The 19191-nt window shown below is 38.7% G+C and overlaps 1 protein-coding gene across 3 annotated transcripts in view; it reads right to left on the reverse strand.

The window, feature by feature from the left end:
• Positions 1–19191, reverse strand: part of SFMBT1 (Scm like with four mbt domains 1) — a 157799-nt gene that overhangs the window by 63226 nt on the left and 75382 nt on the right. For 2 of the 3 annotated variants that reach the window (XM_047776728.1, XM_047776720.1), the window contains exon 2: positions 11438–11589. In XM_047776728.1, the coding sequence (XP_047632684.1) occupies positions 11438–11465 (28 nt within the window). In that variant the 5' untranslated portion in view covers positions 11466–11589. Of the gene's footprint in view, positions 1–11437; positions 11590–19191 lie in introns of those variants that run through there. The other variant, XM_047776738.1, reaches the window with a different exon arrangement.

Below are 19191 nucleotides of genomic sequence, written 5' to 3' on the forward strand. Positions count from 1 at the left end.
AAACTATCTGCAAAACAGAAATAGACTCATAGACATGGAGAAAAGATCTCTGGGTTGCCAAGGGAGAGGGAACAGTATGGACTGGGAGTTTGGGGTTAATAGATGTAAACTATTAATTTAGAATGGATAGAAAATAAGGTGCATAGGGATCTATATATCCAATCTCTTGGGACAGACTATGATGGAATATAATATTTAAAAAAAGAATGTGTATACATGTTGACTGAGTCATTTTGCTGTACAGAAAAAATTGGTATAATACTGTAAATCAACTATACTTTAAAAGTTTTTTAATTAATTAAAATATCAACAACAAAAAAATTTAAAAATAAATACGGTAGAGGAGTTCCCGTCGTGGCGCAGTGGTTAACGAATCCGACTAAGAACCATGAGGTTGTGGGTTCAGTCCCTGCCCTTGCTCAGTGGGTTAAGGGTCCGGCGTTGCCATGAGCTGTGGTGTAGGTCGCAGACGCGGCTCGGATCCCTCGTTGCTGTGGCTCTGGCGTAGGCCGGTGGCTACAGCTCCGATTCAACCCCTAGCCTGGGAACCTCCATGTGCCGTGGGAGCGGCCCAAGAAATAGCAAAAAGACAAAAAAAAATAAAATAAAATAAAAAATAAATACGGTAGAAACCCCTGCCCCTGCTTTATCTATGGCATTCACTCCTACCTGACAGTATACCATATGTCTTTTTATCTTCCCCATTAGAAAAAAAATGCTTTGAAAACAGGGACTTTGTTTTGGTTACTGCTATATCTCTGTCACAGCAGACTCAATAAATTTTGTTGCGGGAGCAGAGATTCAAACACTCTATTGGAATTCAATAATCCCAGTTCACATAAGCCCAATTCACATAAGCTCCCTAAGAACTGCGTTTTGTTGACTGAAGTGTCCTCACTGACCAAAACAATGTCTGACACTAGCAAGACTGCAAAAAACATTTGCTGAATGAGTATACCTCTGGTGAGCTGGTGCTTCAAACAAACACAAGGAGACAAATACAAGGATGTTCACCATAGTACTGTTTCTATTAGCAACAGAGAGAAGCAATCAGTAGGAGAATAGATAAATTATGGTGATCCTAAAATGGAGTACTACTATACATTGTTGAAGTGAATGAGCTATTTTGATATACATAAATCTAAAAAAATCTAATCAAGTAAAAAGAGCAGGTGAAGAATGAAAAGCACAAGATACAATTTAGGCTTCAAAACAAAAAAGTCTGTGGTATAATGTTTATAAATACATGCATATCAATTAGAATATAAAGACAAGGATGGAATTGGGACAACATTATAAATTAACTATAAGTTTAAAAAACAACAGGGATAAGATAAGAAAAAACAAATAAAAAATAAAAACAGGATGGGAAGAATATACATCAACAGTACTACCTTTGGGGATAGAGAGAAAATAATTAGAAGTACAAAAGAGGCTTAAATTGTATTACATTTTACTCCTTTTTAAAAAATGAAACAACACATGAAAACACATTCAGCATTATTAGGCGAATGCAAATCAAAACCACAATGAGAGACCCAGAGTTCCCATCATGGAGCAATGGGATCAGCAATACTTCTGGAGTGCTGGGACGCAGGTTCAATCTCCAGCCCACAGTGAGTCAAGGATCGACATTGCTGCAGCTGCCCAGAGCTGGGAACTTCATATGGCTCAAGATGGTCCAAAAACAAAAACAAAGAACACGATGAGGTACCACCTATACTATTATCAAAAAAAAAAAAGGAAAAGAAAAAAGAAAAGAAGGAAAGAAGTATTGGCAAGGTGTAAGAAATTGTAATTTTTGTATACTGCTGGCCTCAGAATATATGACAGTACAGCCACTATGGCAAATTTCTTGGTAGTTCCTCAAAAATTAAAAATATAATTATTAAATGATCCAGTAGTTCTACTTCTGGGTATATACTCAAAAAAACTGACAGCGGGAATTCAAACAGATATTTGTACATGAATGTTTATAGAAGCAATATTCGCAACAGCCAAAACGTGGAAGTAACCGACCCAAGTGTCTGTCCATTGACAGAAAAATGGATGAACAAAATATGGTATATGCATACAATGGAATATGATTCAGTCATAAAAAGGAAGGGAATTCCGACACATGCTACAACATGGATGAACCGTGAGAACCTTACATCAAATGAAATGTCAGGCCACAAGAGGTCAAATATTGTATTATTCTACTCACTTGAGGTAGTTAGTCAAATTCATAGAGATAAAAAAGAAGCATGGTAGTTTCCAAGGACTAGAGGGGTGAGGAGAATGGAGAGTTAGTTTTTAATAGATAAAGACTTTTTAGTACAGGAAGATGAAAACATTTTGGAGGTGGATTTCCGTTAACAGCTGTACAACAATGTCAATGGAATTAATGCCACTGAACAGTACATTTAAAAATAGTTAAGGAGTTATTGTCATGGCTCCATGGTTAACAAATCCAACTAGGAACCAGAAGGTTGCAGGTTCGATCCCTTGCTCGCTCATTGGGTTAAGGATCCGGTGTTGCCATGAGCCGTGGTGTAGGTCGCAGACGTGGCTCAGATCTGGTGTTGCTGTGGATGCGGTGTAGGCCATTGGCTACAGCTCCAATTAGACCCCTAGCCTGGGAACCTCATATGCTGCAGGTGTAGCCCTAGAAAAGACAAAAAAAGACCAAAAAAAAAGGCTAAAATGTTATGGATATTTTACTGTAATTTTTTAAATGAAAACAAATATTAGACAATGTTAATTTATTATTTCTTTATTAATTCTGCATGGTAGGTATATAGGTGTTTTTTATATTGTTTTCCATTAATTTTTATGTATTTGAATTTTTTCACTAGGAATATAAGCCAACAAAGACTCTATTGGGAGCATCAGGAAACATGAGCCAGTAGAAAGTCAATCTCCACTACTAAAACATAACAGGACTGGACATTCATGATCTTTAGCAAGAACCCTAGTCCCTCAAACAGAAGGCTAATTTAAAAATAAAAACTAGGAGTTCCCATCATTCTGCAGCAGAAACGAATCCGACTAGGAACCATGAGGTTGCAAGTTCAATCCCTGGCGTCACTCAGTGGGTTAATGATCCAGCGTTGCTGTGAGCTGTGGTGTAGGTCGCAGATGTGGCTCTGATCTGATGTTTCTGTGGCTCTGGTGTAGGCCAGCAGCTGTAGCTCCAATTAGACCCCTAGCCTGGGAACCTCCATATGCCGCCAGTGTGGCCCTGAAAAGATGAAAGACAAAAAATAAAAAGTAAAAAAATAAAAATAAAAACTAAACAACAATAAAAACAATGAATTAAAGGTCTAAAATCTCTCATACATCAAAAACTACCTAAAAACAAGACCAACGATCTGACAGAAAAATGAGCAAAATACAAGAAAAGAGAATTTATTTTTTTTTAATGCAAATAGTCCTTAAACATATGTGCAAATATACTCATTTTAAAAGAATGCAAATGAAAACTACACTGAGGTATCAGACTGGAAAAAATCCTGAAGTTTGAAAACATACGCCATAGTGAGGCTGTAATTAAGCAGGTAAAGCATAATAAGAATTTGGCAATATCTAACAAAATTACATATGTATTTACCTTCTGATCCAGCAATTCCACTTCTAGGAATCTATCTCAAAGATATGCTGGCAAAAATACAAAAAGACATATGTACAAAGCTATTCACTGCAATCCTATTTGTAATACCGACTGGAAACAACCCAAATGTCCATCAATAACAAACTGGCTGAATAAAATATGGTATATGCCTCCAGGACTATACAGCTATAAAAAGAAATGAGAATGATTTCTATATACTAATATGGCATAATCTCTGGCATACATTAAGTGAAACAGCAAAATTCAGAGCATTTTTTATTATAGCTCTATTTTTTGTATAAGGAGAGATATAAATATAAATACATATATATGCTTATACTTTACTTTTTAAAAAATGAACAGAAAAATAAAAATTAATAAAACACATATATGAGAAGAATAAAAAGACAATACTATCAGGTTGAAAGAGGGAATGTTATTTTAACTTCGGAACTATGTATACACTTTACACAATTTTGAAACATTTAAATCAAAAAATTCTAAAAACTAAAAATGAACGTTGTGGTGGCAAAACCACAAAGAAAACAGGATCTCTTTTTTTTTTTGTCTTTTTGCTTTTTCTAGGGCCGCTCCTGCAGCATATGGAGGTTCCCAGGCTAGGGGTTTAATCAGAGCTGTAGCCACCGGCCTACACCAGAGCCACAGCAACACGGGATCCGAGCCGTGTCTGCAACCTACACCACAGCCCACAGCAATGCCGGATCCTTAAATAACCCACTGAGTGAGTCCAGGGATCGAACCCACAACCTCATGGTTCCTAGTCAGATTCGTTAACCACTGAGCCACGACGGGAACTCCAAAAACAGGATTTCTTTAAGTCAGATTAAAATACAAAATTTTGACAGTGGAATATATTTCAAGGCAAAACCATAAAGAAATCTTAAACTGCACACTATTATTCTATTGATATTTGGAATGCTGGTATTGTTATTGTGAAAAAAATTATACAATATTATAGGACAAAAACAAGTGATGATATTAAAGACATTACAAAACAACACATTTCCAAAGGAAAAGAGACCTGAGCATAAAGTTCAAGTAATAAAATACTCTGTAATTTTAAATTAAAATTGTAAATACCAGGAGTTCCCGTTGTGGCTCAGTAGAAACGAACCCAAATACTATCCATGAGGATGCAGGTTTCATCCCTGGCCCCACTTTGTGGGTTAAAGATCTGGCATTGCCATGAGCTGTGGTGTAGGTCACAGACACAGCTCAGATCTTGCATTATTGTCCCTGTGAAATAGGCCAGCAGCTGTAGTTCCAATTCAACCTCTGGGCTGGGAACTTCCATATGCTGTACCTGCCGCCCTAAAAAAAAAAAAAGAAAGAAAGAAAGAAAGAAAGAAAAGAAAACTGTACATATCAGAGTATCAGATGAAGTCACCTGATTTTCTTTTTTATTCGAAAGATGTGTATTAGGTGCGAAGAAAAAGGTACCTCCTCCACAGTTGTGGGAATGTAAACTGGTACAACCACTATGGAAAACAGTATGGAGGTACCTCAGAAAACTAAATATAGAACTACCACAGGATCTAGCAGTTCAACTGCTGGGCATATATCCAAACAAAACTTTCACTGAAAAACATATATGCACCCCTATGTTCACAGCAGCACTATTCACAGTAGCAAAGACATGGAAACAACCTAAATGTCCATCAACAGATGAATGGATTAAGAAGTGGTATGTATATACAATGGAATATTACCCAGCCATAAAAAAGACAAACTAATGTCATTTGCAGCAACGTGGACAGACCTAGAGACTCTCATACTAAGTGAAGTAAGACAGAAAGAAAAAGACAAATACCGTATGATATCACTTATTTGTGGAATCTAAAATACGGAACAGATGATCCTATCTAAAAATAAACAAACAGGAGTTCCCTTTGTGGCTCAGTGGTTAAGAACCCGATTAGTATCCATGAGGATGCACCTTCAATCCCTGGCCACACTCAGTGGGTTAAGAACCCATCATTACTGTGAGCTGTGGTGTAGGACACAGGCGCAGCTCAGATCCCACATTGCTGTGGCCATGGGGTAGGCCAGTGGCTATAGCTCCAATTCGACCCCTAGCCTGGGAACCTCTATATGTCATGGGTGTGGCCCTAAAATAGCAAATAATAATAATAAATTTTTTAAATAAATAAAAATAAACAAACAAAAAACAGAAACAGATCATAGCCAAGAGATCAGATTTGTTCCTGGGGGTGAAGGGGAAGGAGTGTGATAGACAGGCATTTGGGGTTTTTTTTGGATGCAAACTCTTATATGTGGAATAGATGGACAATGGGATCCTACCGTACAGCACAGGGAAATGTGTGTGACTGGGTCCTTTGTTGTGACCCAAGTCAAAAAACTTGATGAAACATTGTGAATCAACATACTTAAAAAAAAAAAAAAAAGACACGAATTTTCTAGCTATGTCTATGGATAAGGCCTAGAAGAAATGTCAATCTGCTATCAAAGAGAACTCCAGGACCTCGACTGTAGTCTCTAAATATCATAACCACTTGAGAAAGAAAAAAGACTGCAAACTTGGGGAAGGAAATGTGCAAGAGGTATCTCAGACTCTTACCTAGGCCAGAAAGCAAGGAATAGAACTATCAAAGTACATGACATCAAAAGAACACAGGAACCAACCTAAAAGAACTTTCATTCTTCTAGAATAGGGCAATTTGATCATCAAATCAATGAGGACAACAATGGATTCAGACTCATAATATATACATGTGTGTGTGTGTGAATAATAAGAGGTAATAATAACACCTAAAAGAAAACAAATCAACTTCCTCAATGGCAAAGTGAGTGCCTTTGTGAACCCACTCTTGCAGAAAAGCAGCAAAAATACTGGTTAAACAATGAAAATTATGAAATTAACTGAAGGCACAGAACAAACTGAACAGCATTTATTCAAGACAGTTACTGAACCTCTGTTAGAGAGTGGGATTGTAGCATTTTAAGTTGGAGCTATTTCCATCTTTCATTCCTCCCCAGCTCAAAAGAGAAATTTAAAAACTGAAAAAACAATAACTAAAAAACCTCCAGAACAAAAACCTCCAAGGATGAGCTCTACAGCAGAATGAGGAGGAGAGAGGAAAAGACCACTAAAATTGAAGAGCAATAGAACCAAACCAATCTAAACAATGGAGGAAAAAAGTAAAAAGAGCTTCACAAAGCCATGGGGTAATAAAAAATCTAATGAAAGTGTCATCAATCCCAAAAGAAAAATAGAGAACAGGGAAGAAAATAAGAAATATGGCTGAAAATATTATATTACAATTTTTTTTTCTTTTTAGGGCCACACCTATGGCACATGGAGATTCACAGGCTAGGGGTCCAATTGGAGCTACAGCTGTCAGCCTACACCACAGCCACAGCAACACAGGATCTGAGCTACACCTGTGACCTACACTACAGCTCACCACAACACCAAATCCTTAACACACTGGGTGAGGCAACCTCATGGTTCCTAGTCGGATTCGCTTCTGCTGCACCATGACAGGAACTCTGAAAATGTTACAAATTTATCAAAAGATATAAGCCTAAATTTTAAGAAGCAGAGAAAACTCCAAAGATTAAACCCAAGGAAATCACAGATATACCAGAGTCAAACTTTTGAAAACTCAAGACTAAAAACCTTTTTTGAAAGTAGTAAGTGAAACAATACTTGAGTTACAAGAAGTGGTGGGAGACAGGATTCCAATGATAGATTTCTCATCAGAAATGGAGGCAAAAAAAAAAAAAAAAAGGAGTTCCTGCCCAGACTCAACAGAAACAAATCCGACTAGTAACCCTGAGGCTGCAGGTTCGATTCCTGGTCTCGATCAGTGGGTCAAGTATCCGGCATTGCTGTGAGCTGTGGTGTAGGTCACAGACGTGGCTCAGATCTGGTGTTGCTATGGCTGTGGAGTAAGCTGGCAGCTAAAGCTCCAATTGGACCCCTAGCCTGGGAACCTCCATACACTGTGAGTGCAGCCATAAAAAGAAAAAAAAAAAAAGAAAGAAAGAAAGAAAGAAAGAGAGAAAATAAATGGAGGCCGGAAGGCACAATTTTTTTTTTTTTTTTTTTTGCTTTTTAGGCCTGCACCCGTGGCATACAGAGGTTCCCAGGCTAGGTGTTGAATCAGAGCTGTAGCCGCCAACCTCCGCCACAGTCACAGCAACAAAGAATCCAAGCCACAACTGCTACCTATACCACAACTCACGGCAACACCAGAGCCTTAATCCACTGAGTGAGGCCAGAGATCAAACCCCAACCTCATGGTTACTAGTTGGATTCATTTCTGCTGCACCACAACAGGAACTACAGAAACAACATTTTTTAAGCAATGAAACAAAGAACTTCATAATCAGGATTCTGTATTTAGCAAAAATACCCTTCAATAATGAGTAGCAAAATTAAGATATTCTCAGATGAAGGGAAACAAATATTATCACCAAGAAACCTACCCTAAAAAAAAACAGTTTAAGGAAATGTTATACATAGTATCAAATGACAGAAGAAGGAATCTTGGAAAATCAAAAAGGAATAAAGAACAATGGAAAGGAGTTCCCGTCGTGGCGCAGTGGTTAACAAATCCAACTAGGAACCATGAGGTTGCGGGTTCGGTCCCTGCCCTTGCTCAGTGGGTTAATGATCCGGCGTTGCCGTGAGCTGTGGTGTAGGCTGCAGACACAGCTTGGATCCCGCGTTGCTGTGGCTCTGGTGTAGGCTGGTGGCTACAGCTCCAATTCGACCCCTAGCCTGGGGACCTCCATATGCCGAGGGAGCGGCCCAAGAAATAGCTAAAAAGACAAAAAAAAAAAAAGAACAATGGAAAGAGTAAAAATATAGGAAAACAAAATACATCTTCCTTCTCCTCTTGAATTTTCTAAATTATATTTGACAGTTGAAGGAAAAATTTTAACGACATCTGATATGGTTCTCAAAACAAGCAGAGAAATATCTAAGTTAATTTATTATACATAAGAGAAGGTAAAGAGATATAAAAGTAAGTAAAGGCATAACCTTCTGGCCTGCCTGCTTGCATCTCTCACAAGCATCCTATCTTAATAAATCTATTTCTTGCCTATCACGTTGTCTCTCACTGAATTCCTTCTATGCTGAGACACACAGAACCTGAACCTTAGTACGTCCATGGTGTAGGTCTCAGATCCCACGTTGCTGTGGGTGTGGTGCAGGCCAGCAACTGCAGCTCTGATTTGACCCCGAGACTGGGAACTTCCATATGCTACAGGTGCAGCCCTGAAAAAAAAAAATAAATAAATAAATAATTTTAAAAAGAGAACACTATAGGGAGTTTCCATGTGGCTCGTGGGTTAAGGATCCAGCATCGTCTCTGCAGTAGCTTGGGTCTCTGCCATGTACAGGTTCAATCCCTGGCCTGGGAACTTCCACATGTGGGAGGTGCCCCGCCCCCCAAAAAAGAACACTTCAGAAACATCAAAATGGAACTCTAAAAAAAGTTCTATTTAACCCACAGGAAGTGAAAACAGAGAGGAACAAAACCAGAGAAAACAAATGAACAAAAACGGCAGACTTGGCCTAACATATCAATAATTACATTAAGTGTAAATGGTCTAAATATACCAATTACAGGACTGAAAAAAAAATTAATGACTATATGCTATTACAAGAAACTTACTTCAAATATAATGATTTAGACAGGTTGAAAGTGAAAGGATGAAACATGCAAACATTAATAAAGTAGGAATAGGTGAAGCTATAGAGATAGAAAGTAGACATGGTTCCCAGAGACTGGATTAAGTAAGAAATGACTGTTAATGATTTATTTTGGGGAGTGATAAAAATGTTCTGAAACTGGGTACTAGTGCTAGTCACACAACTTCTATTGTGTGGGTCTTTTTAGGGCCGTACCTTCGGCATATGGAAGTTCCCAGGATAGAGGTTGAATTGGAGCTGCAGCTGCAGGCTACAGACACAGCCACACCAGACCGAAGCTGCATCTTCGACCTACACCGCAGCTCACAGCAATGCCAGATCCACAGACCACTGAGCAGGGCCAAGGATCGAACCCACGTCCTCATGGATACTAGTTGGGTTCATTACCACTGAGCACAATGGGAACTCAGAACTTTGTGAATATACTAAAAACCACTGAATTCTATACTCTGAACAGTAAATTTTACAGAATGTAAATTACATCTCAAAAGAAAAAAAAGAGAGAAAAGTATCTTTAAAAAGTTGTTTTTTAGGAGTTCCCGTCGTGGTGCAGTGGTTAACAAATCCAACTAGGAACCATGAGGTTGCGGGTTCGGTCCCTGCCCTTGCTCAGTGGGTTAACGATCCGATGTTGCCGTGAGCTGTGGTGTAGGTTGCAGACGCGGCTCAGATCCGCATTGCTGTGGCTCTGGCGTAGGCCGGTGGCTACAGCTCCGATTCAACCCCTAGCCTGGGAACCTCCATATGCCGCGGGAGCGGCCCAAGAAATAGCAACAACAACAACAACAACAACAAAAAGACAAAAGATTTAAAAAAAAAAAAAGTTGTTTTTTAAAAACCTCAACAGCTAAACAATCATTTTTTTGGCCAGGCTCCTGGCATGCAGAAGTTCCTGGGCCAGGAATCAAACCTGAACCACAGCAGTAACCCAAGCCACAAGAGTGACAATGTTGAGTCCTTAAACATTAGGCCACCAAGGAACTACAAAAAATTATTAATTAAAAAGCACACAATGTAATTAATAAATGGGCCAAAGACAAGAACACATTATAGTGAAGAGGAGATAGGGACAGGAAGTAAGCACCCGTTCAGCATCACTAGCCATTAGGGAAACACACACTAAGACCCAGATAAGCTGTCATTACATGTCTATCAGCATGACTTAAATAAAAATAGCGACACCACCAAGTGGCTGTGAAGATGTAAAGAAATCAGATCTCAGTACACTGCTGGTAAGAATGCAAAATGGAACAGCCCCTCTTGAAAGTAGTTGTGATCCTGGGGATTTATCCCAGAAAAATGAAATCTTACGTATATAACTGTTCCCAGCAGCTTTATTTATAGAAGCCCAAAACTGGAAGCAACCAAAATGTATTGCAATAGATGAATCGTTAACCAAACTGCAGTATATCCACAGAACACTACCAAGTAAGAAAAGGGAACACGCTATTAATACATGCAAGAATTTGGATGGATCTCAGAAACACTGCTTTGAGTTAAAAAAAAAAAAAAAAAAAAAGCTCATCTCAAAAAGTAATATACTGTATGCCTCTATTTATGTAACATTCTGGAAATGACAGAATTATAGAGGAAGAACAGACTAACAGTTACCTGGGGACACTGGGGAAGAGGAGTAGATATAACTCTGAAGGGGTAGTACAAGAAGCTCTGTGTGGTGATGGAATAGTTCTGTATTTTGACTAAGGTTGTGGTTACAGGAATCTACACATGGGATGAAACGACAGAGAACTACATACAATTTATATCTATGTCAATTTCCTGGCTTTTACATTGTACTATACTTACATGAGAGGTAACTTATAGTAGCATCTGAATAAAGGGTACATGAGGACTATCAGTTATCATTGCAAACGCCTATGGATCAATAGCTATTTCAAAATAAATTTACGTATTATTTTTGTAAACAAAGTCTGTTCATAAAAGTTATTTACTTTTTCAGCAAACATGTTGAATACTCCCTAGTGCCAGGTTCTCTACCAGGTACAAAGAAAGACAACTCATGTCTTCAAAGAGCTTGCCATTTAGTGGTAGAAAAACAAGCCAGACAACATAACAAACAGCTAAGTAATGGAATTCTGTACTGTGAAGAATGGATTTTGTTCAAACAAAACTGGTACCTGCATCAATCTGCTGCTCCCCGTTCATTTCCACAGCACATGGGTGATTTCTTCCCCACAGAGCACAGGCCTTATGGTTCTGCTACAATCTGAAAATTACTTGCAGTTCTCAGGCATCTGTTCAATGGGCATCCAAGGTCCAAACGAAAGTGCTGAAAAATCAAAAAGAACACATAAATAGGCTACAGCCTAGTATTTATTCATTTATAAAACATGACAGTCCAGTGGGTTGAGGGCAGATAAAATAAAAACATACTGGCAGAACAGATGGAATCAGAGGAAAAAATTGATACCTCTTCTAATTTTGAAGGGAAAGACAGAGAGAGTGTGTGTGGAGGGAGGGAGGGAGAGAGAGAAAGAAAGTGCTATCAAGATCTTGATAAGGTATCTGAAACTCACAAACATATATATGCATCACTACCCCCTTCAACTTGGATTATAATACTAGGCATGACTATCCACAAATAGTCCAATTCCTAATGAATTCCTGAGGTGAGGGGGGTGAATCAGCTTTCAACACTCTATCTTACACAATGAGTAAGATTCAGGATGTAGCACACTATATTATCTAGTTTTCCATTTCATTTATCTAGAATATTATGCAAAACCAAAAAGTATCAACTATATTTGTCCACAATTACACTTATAAAGAGAGTCTAACTCCTCCAAAATAAGCTCTGACATCATTTATTCTTTTTTAAAAAACAGCTTTACTGAAGATATAACTCATATGCCAAAATTTCCCACTTTAAATGTTCATTTCAATAATTTTTAGTAAATTTACAGAGTTGTGTAACTACCACTATAATCCAGTTTTAGAATATTTCCATCATCCTGGAAAGAAACTTCATTCCTACTCGCAGTTCTTCCTCATTCCATCCCTAGGCTCAGGCAATCGCTAATCTGCTTTGTCTCTAGAGATTTTGCCTCTTTTGGACATTTCACATAAATGGAATCATACTATGTGATCTTGTGCATCTAACTTCTTTCACTCAGATGTTTTTGAGATTTATCCATGTCATAGCATGGACGAATATATTTATTCCCGCTTTACAAACAAGTAAAACATTTTAAGATATTGCCTTTTACGCCTAATATATTAGAAAGAGTAAATGAAAGGGGGGAAAGGAGCTGCTGCAGGAAGGTGACGTGAACTAACTGAAGGCAACAATGCAAAAAACTATAAAGTTGGGATAGGAACTCAATAGCCACAGCTGTATGGGTGATATCTACAGGAGCAAACTACTCTGAACCTCTCAAAAAGACTTTGTGTATTATATCCCCAGAACAGATTCTCATTAAAATCTTTTAAACACTAAGAAAAAGTTCATTTTTTTCTTTTTAGGGCCGCATCAGCGGCATATGGAAGTTTCCAGGCTAGGAGTCGAATTGGAGCTGCAGCTGCCAACCTACGCCACAGCAACATTGGCTGGATCTCAACTGCATCTGAGACCTATGCCGCAACTTGTGGCAATGCCAGAGTGAGGCCAGGAATCAACCCCACATCCTTTCAGAGACAACATTGGATCCTCAACCCAGTAAGCCACAATGGGAACTCCAAAGTTAGGGGTTTTTTTTGCTTTTTAGGGCCACACCCATGGCATATGGAAGTTCCCAGGCTAGGGGTCGATTTGGAGCTGTAGATGCTGGCCTACACCACAGTTACAGGATGAGAGTCTCAACTGAGACCTCCATAACAGCTCATGGAAACAATGGATCCTTAACCCACTGAGCTGAGCGAGGCCAGGGATTGAACCCATATCCTCATGGACACTAGCTGGATTAATTTCCGCTGTGCTACAACGGGAACTCCCCAAAGTTTAATTTTTAGTGTACCCTTTGAAAATATATAAGCTACAACGCATGAGCTGGGTTGCAGGGATACCTAGGTTCTAGTTTTACCTCTACCAATAAATAACTATGCAATCTCAGACCATATGATGTCCATTCTTTATTTTATTTATTTATTTATTTTTGTCTTCTTAGGGCCGCACCCATGGCATATAGAAGTTCCCACATTGGGAGTTGAATTGGAAGCTATAACCGACGGCCTAGACCACAGCCACAGCAATGCCAGATCCAAGCTGCGTCTGTGACCTACACCACAGATCATGGCAATGCCAGGTCCTTAACCCACTGAGCAAGGCCAGGGATCGAACTTGCATCCTCATGGATACTAATCAGATTCGTTTCCACTGAGCCTTGATAGGAACTCTCCATATTATGCCCATTTTTTAAACTGGTAAAATGAACATAACATCACTTTCAGATTTTAAAATTACATCTCATAATGAGCACAGAGAAAAATCTTGTGTTAAAAATGCTAAAACTGTGGGAGTTCCCATTGCGGCACAGTGGTTAACGAATCCGACTAGGAACCATGAGATTGCGGGTTCGATCCCTGGCCTTGCTCAGTGGGTTAACGATCCAGTGTGGTGTAGGTTGCAGATGTGGCTCGGATCCCATGTTGCTGTGGCTCTGGTGTAGGCGGGTGGCTACGGCTCCAATTAGACCCCTAGCCTGGGAACCTCCATATGCTGCGGGAGCAACCCAAGAAATGGCAAAAAGACAAAAAAATAAAAATAAAAATATTAAAACTGTGGATATCCCATTTGAGGTTAACCGCCAATTACCTCAAATGTTTTCATACAACCTAGGTACTGAAACTTACATTATCACAGATAGAAACAACTGAACAGAAACTTGGTAACAAGATTTAAAGCCTCTAAATATGCTCTTTTCTCTCAGTTTACTTTTCTACCCCAAGACCAAAACATTCAAACTGTACATTCCATCTACAAATTCACTCATTCCCCATGTTTATCAAATAACAGCTCATTACCATCCATTATTCTAGGGGATAAGGGTAAAAGCAATCAAGAGAGACAGTTTCCACTTCATGATGCTTATTTTCAACAGGAGGAAGACAAGTTAAGCCAACAGTTTAAAATAATTAAAGTGGGAGTTCCCATTGTGGCACAGTGGTTAACGAATCTGACTAGGAACCATGGAGTTGCGGGTTTGATCTCTGGCCTCGCTCAGTGGGTTAAGGATCCGGCGTTGCCCATGAGCTGTGGTGTAGGTCGCAGACACGGCTCGGATCCTGCGTTGCTGTGGCTCTGGCGAAGGCCAGTGGCTACAGCTCTGATTAGACCCCCAGCCTGGGAACCTCCACATGCTGCAGGAGTGGCCCCAGAAAAGGCAAAAAGACAAAATAATAATAATAATAATTAAAGTGCTGTGAAGGAAAAGCAGTGGGTACTAAGACAGAACACGATGGCAGACCTAACCTAAACTAAGAGGTCCATTTAACAGCATCCCTGAAAAATAAAAAAGGTTGAGGTAAGGGTATTTAGGCTGAGACTAAAGGAGAAATAGCAGTTAGGCAAAAAGGGCAAAAAGGAAAGTGGAGTCCAGGCATAGGGAACAGCACACACCAAGGTTCTAAGGTAAGGAGGAACTGAGAGAAAGGTCATTGGCTGGAGCAGGGAACGAAACAGGTAAGTGGTACACAATAAAACTGGCTGGGAAGAGAAGGAATAACAGGAGCTGATACCAATTGAGGATTTAACATGTGCTGGGCACTGTCCAAAGTACTAAAACATATTAATCCATTTAACACTCCCAACAGCTGGACAAGGTGAGCATCACCATCAAGAGAAAATAGTCATAGACCAGGTACTGCCTGTCAGCATCCCACAGCTATATAAGTAGGAAAACCAGGTTTCAAATCCAGCAAAATGTCCATAATCTATGTCCTCAAACACTGTATTATACTGTCTCTCAATAAGAAACAACCAAGAGTTTTTTAAGCAGAGAAAGGAAAGGATTTAAAAAGTTCACTCTCGGGAGTTCTGGTCTTGGCGCAGCGGAAACGAATCTGACTAGGAACCATGGAGTTGCGGGTTTGATCTCTGGCCTCGCTCAGTGGGTTAAGGATCCGGCGTTGCCGTGAACTGTGGTGTAGGTTGCAGACTCGGCTCGGATCTGGTGTTGCTGTGGCTGTGGCGTAGGCTAGCAGCTACAGCTCCAATTGGACCCCTAGCCCGGGAACCTCCATATGCTGAGGGTACGGCCCTAAAAAGACAAAAGACAAAAAAATAATAATAATAATAATAAATAAAAAGATCACTCTCGACCCAAACAGAGATCCATAAAGGAGTGACAACAAAACATAAAAGTATAAAATTTCTACATTCATAGATAAGAGAGTAGGTCTTAAAAACTTCATCACAAGAAAAAACGTTATAACTACGTATGGTGACAGATAACAACTAGATTTATCATGGTGATCATTCACAAAATATACAAATATCAAATCATTATGCTATAGGCCTGAAACTAATATAATGTTATATGCAATTATATTTCAATGAAAATAAATAATACAGCTGAAATGGGTGAAAATATTAGCAACATGTAAGATAATACATAAGTTTCCATATATAAGCTCCTATAACTCAACAAGAAAAAAAGAAAATGGGCAAAACAAGTAATTAATCCACATTAAAAATCACAGTTAACACTTAAAAATATGCTGAATCTCATTAATGGTGAAATAATAAGAATTTTTAATTACTATTTTTTTCATCTTTCCAACTGGTAAAATTTTTTAAACTAAAAATATCCAGAGTTGGCAAGGAAGGTAGACAAATGGAAGAACTTGGGAGTATAGTTTGGTACCACCTTTCTGGAAAGGAATTTAATGATGAATAATTTAACCTATAAAGATTTAAAGACACAAACTCTTTTTTTTTTTTTTTTTTAATGGTCACACCTGCAGCATATGTAAGTTCCCAGGCTAGGTGGGGTCAAATTGGAGGTGCAGCTGCTGGGCTATGCCACAGCCAACAGCAACACCAGATTTGAGCTATGTCTGTGACCTACACCACAGCTCACAACACTGGATCCTTTAACCTACTGAGTGAGGCCAGGGGTAGAACCCGAATCCTCATGGATATCAGTGGGGTGCTTAACCCGTTGAGGTGAAATGGGAACTCCAAGACACAGACTCTTTGCACAGTCATTCTATTGCTAAGAGCCTTTCATATTACACAAAACATGGAATCTAAAAAAGTGATACAAATAAACTTATCTGAAAAACAGAAATAGACTCATAGACATAGAAAACAAACTTATGAATGCAAACTGATACAACCATTATGGACAACATTATGGAGGTACCTCAGAAAACTACTATAGAACTGCCATATGACCCAGCAATCCCACTCTTGGGCATATATACAGATAAAACTTTCCTTGAAAAAGATACATGCACCTTTATGTTCAATGCAGCACTATTCACAATAGCCAAGACACGGAAACAACAACATAAATGTTCACCAACAAATGAATGGATTAAGAAGATGTGGTATATATACACAACGGAATACTACTCAGCCATAAAAAAGAACAAAATAATGCCACTTGCAGCAACATGGATAGAACTAGAGATTCTCATACTAAGTGAAGTAAGTCAGAAAGAGGAAGACAAATACCATATGGTACTTACATCTAGAATCTAAAATACGGCACAAATGAACCTTTCCATGGAAAAGAAAATCATGGACTTGGAGAACAGACTTGTGGTTGCCAAGGGGAAGGGGAAGGGAGTGGGATGGACTAGGAGTCTGGGGTTAATAGATGCAAACTATCGCCTTTGAAATGGATAAGCAATGAGATCCTGCTGTATATAGCACAGGGAACTATATATATATATAGTCACTTGTGATGGAACATGATGGAGGATAATGTGAGAAAAAGAATGTATATATGTGTGTGTGTGAGAGAGAGAGACTGGGTCACTTTGCTGTACAGAGGAAATTTACAGAACACTGTGAACCAACTATAATGGAATAAATAAAAATTAAAAATAACAAACTTATGGTTATCATAGGGGAAGCAGGAAGGTATAAATTAGGAGTTTTAGATTAACAGACATATACTACTATATATAATATAGATAAAAAATAAGGACCTACTGTATAGCATAGGGAACTATATTCAATATCTTGTAACAACCTATAATAAAAAATAGTCTAAAAAAGATGTATGTTTGTATAAGTGAATCACTTTGTTATACACCTGAAAATAACACAACACTGTAAATCAACTATACTTCAATAAAAATGAAATAAAAAATAAACACTCTTGGTGTTCTCTCGTGGTGCAGTAGGTTAAGGATCTGGCATTGTCACTGCAGTAGCTCTGATTGTTGCTATGGCATAGGTTCAATCCCTGACCCAGGAGCTTCCACATGTTGCAGGTGTAGCCAAAAATAAAATAAGAATTAAATAAACACTCTTGAACAATCACAAAAAAGAACCTTTCATACAACGCAAATGTGTGGAAGGCTACATAACCAAAGATATTTGCTGCTATGTTATCTGTAAGAGTGAGAAACTGGAAACACTCTAGGGAAACACTCTAGAGAAATATTCTATAATCATTAGAAAAATTTAGGTAGAACTATAAAAGCACATGGAAATGTCATCTATATGCTCAGTGAAAAAAAGCAAGTGAAGGACAATTATTTATATTTACTTTTAAAAATCCTGTGTCCACTGTTTACTTGGCTATGTGACTTCAACAAATGTCTTATTTGTGCCAACAGTATCATTTGTAAAAGGGGGGATTAACAATACTGTACCTACCTCACAGGACTGACAGGATAAGCGGGATAAACCATGATAATCATGTGGCATAGCGCTAACATAGTGAGTGCTGACAATGTTAACTGCTTTGCAATACTGACAGATTCAAGTTGCTACGGCATAACTTAGTGGATCATCTCTACATATATATGGTCTTGAAACTTCACCATGGGTCTGATGTAACGAAGTCAGGGCTTTAAAAAATTTGCCTGTTGGTTTCCCTATGTTTGGAAAATGTCATCTACTGCTTACGCATATAAACTCTTAAAATGCACCAGAGTATTTTATGCAGTGAGCCACATACTGCAATTATTATTATTAATAATAAATCTTCCAAAAAAAAAGACAAAAAACAAAAAACAGGTGTTCGGTTAATGAATCCGACTAGGAACCATGAGGTTGCGGGTTCAAGCCCTGGCCTTGCTCAGTGGGTTAAGGACCCAGCACTGCTGTCAGCTGTGGTGTAGGTCGCAGACATGGCTCGGATTCCGCGTTGCTGTGGCCCTAGTGTAGGCCGAAGGCTACAGCTGGGATTAGACCTCTAGCCTGGGAACCTCCGTATGCCGTGGGTACAGCCCTAGAAAAGACAAAAATAAAAAAGACAATAATAAATCTTCAAAACCAAAAACACATGAATTGGGGGAAATGCAAGTGTTACATAGCTGAAAGATAAGAATATAATTTTTAAAAACTGAATTATAACTAATATATATTAGTTTCAAGTGTAGCAATTGGTACATTATGATTTTATACATTATGAAATGATCATTGCAATAAGACTAGTTACCATCTGTCATTATACAAAGTTGTTACAAAGTGCTATAACATTTTTTCAATCTTACAACATCACTTAGAGAGTCCCTGTGGCTCAGTGGAAATAGATCTGACTAGGATCCATGAGAATGAGGGTTTGATCCCCGGCCTCACTCAGTGGGTTAAGGATCCGGTGGTATAGGTCACAGATGTGGCTCAGATCCCATGTTGCTCTGACTGTGGGATAGGCTGACAGCTGCAGCTCCGATTCGCCCCCCCCTCGCGTGGGAACTTCCATATGCCATGGGTGCGGCCCTAAAAGGCCCTAAAAAAAAAAAAACAAAAAAA

Source organism: Phacochoerus africanus, chromosome 1 (genome assembly GCF_016906955.1).
Source record: "Phacochoerus africanus isolate WHEZ1 chromosome 1, ROS_Pafr_v1, whole genome shotgun sequence".
Lineage (NCBI taxonomy): Eukaryota > Metazoa > Chordata > Mammalia > Artiodactyla > Suidae > Phacochoerus > Phacochoerus africanus.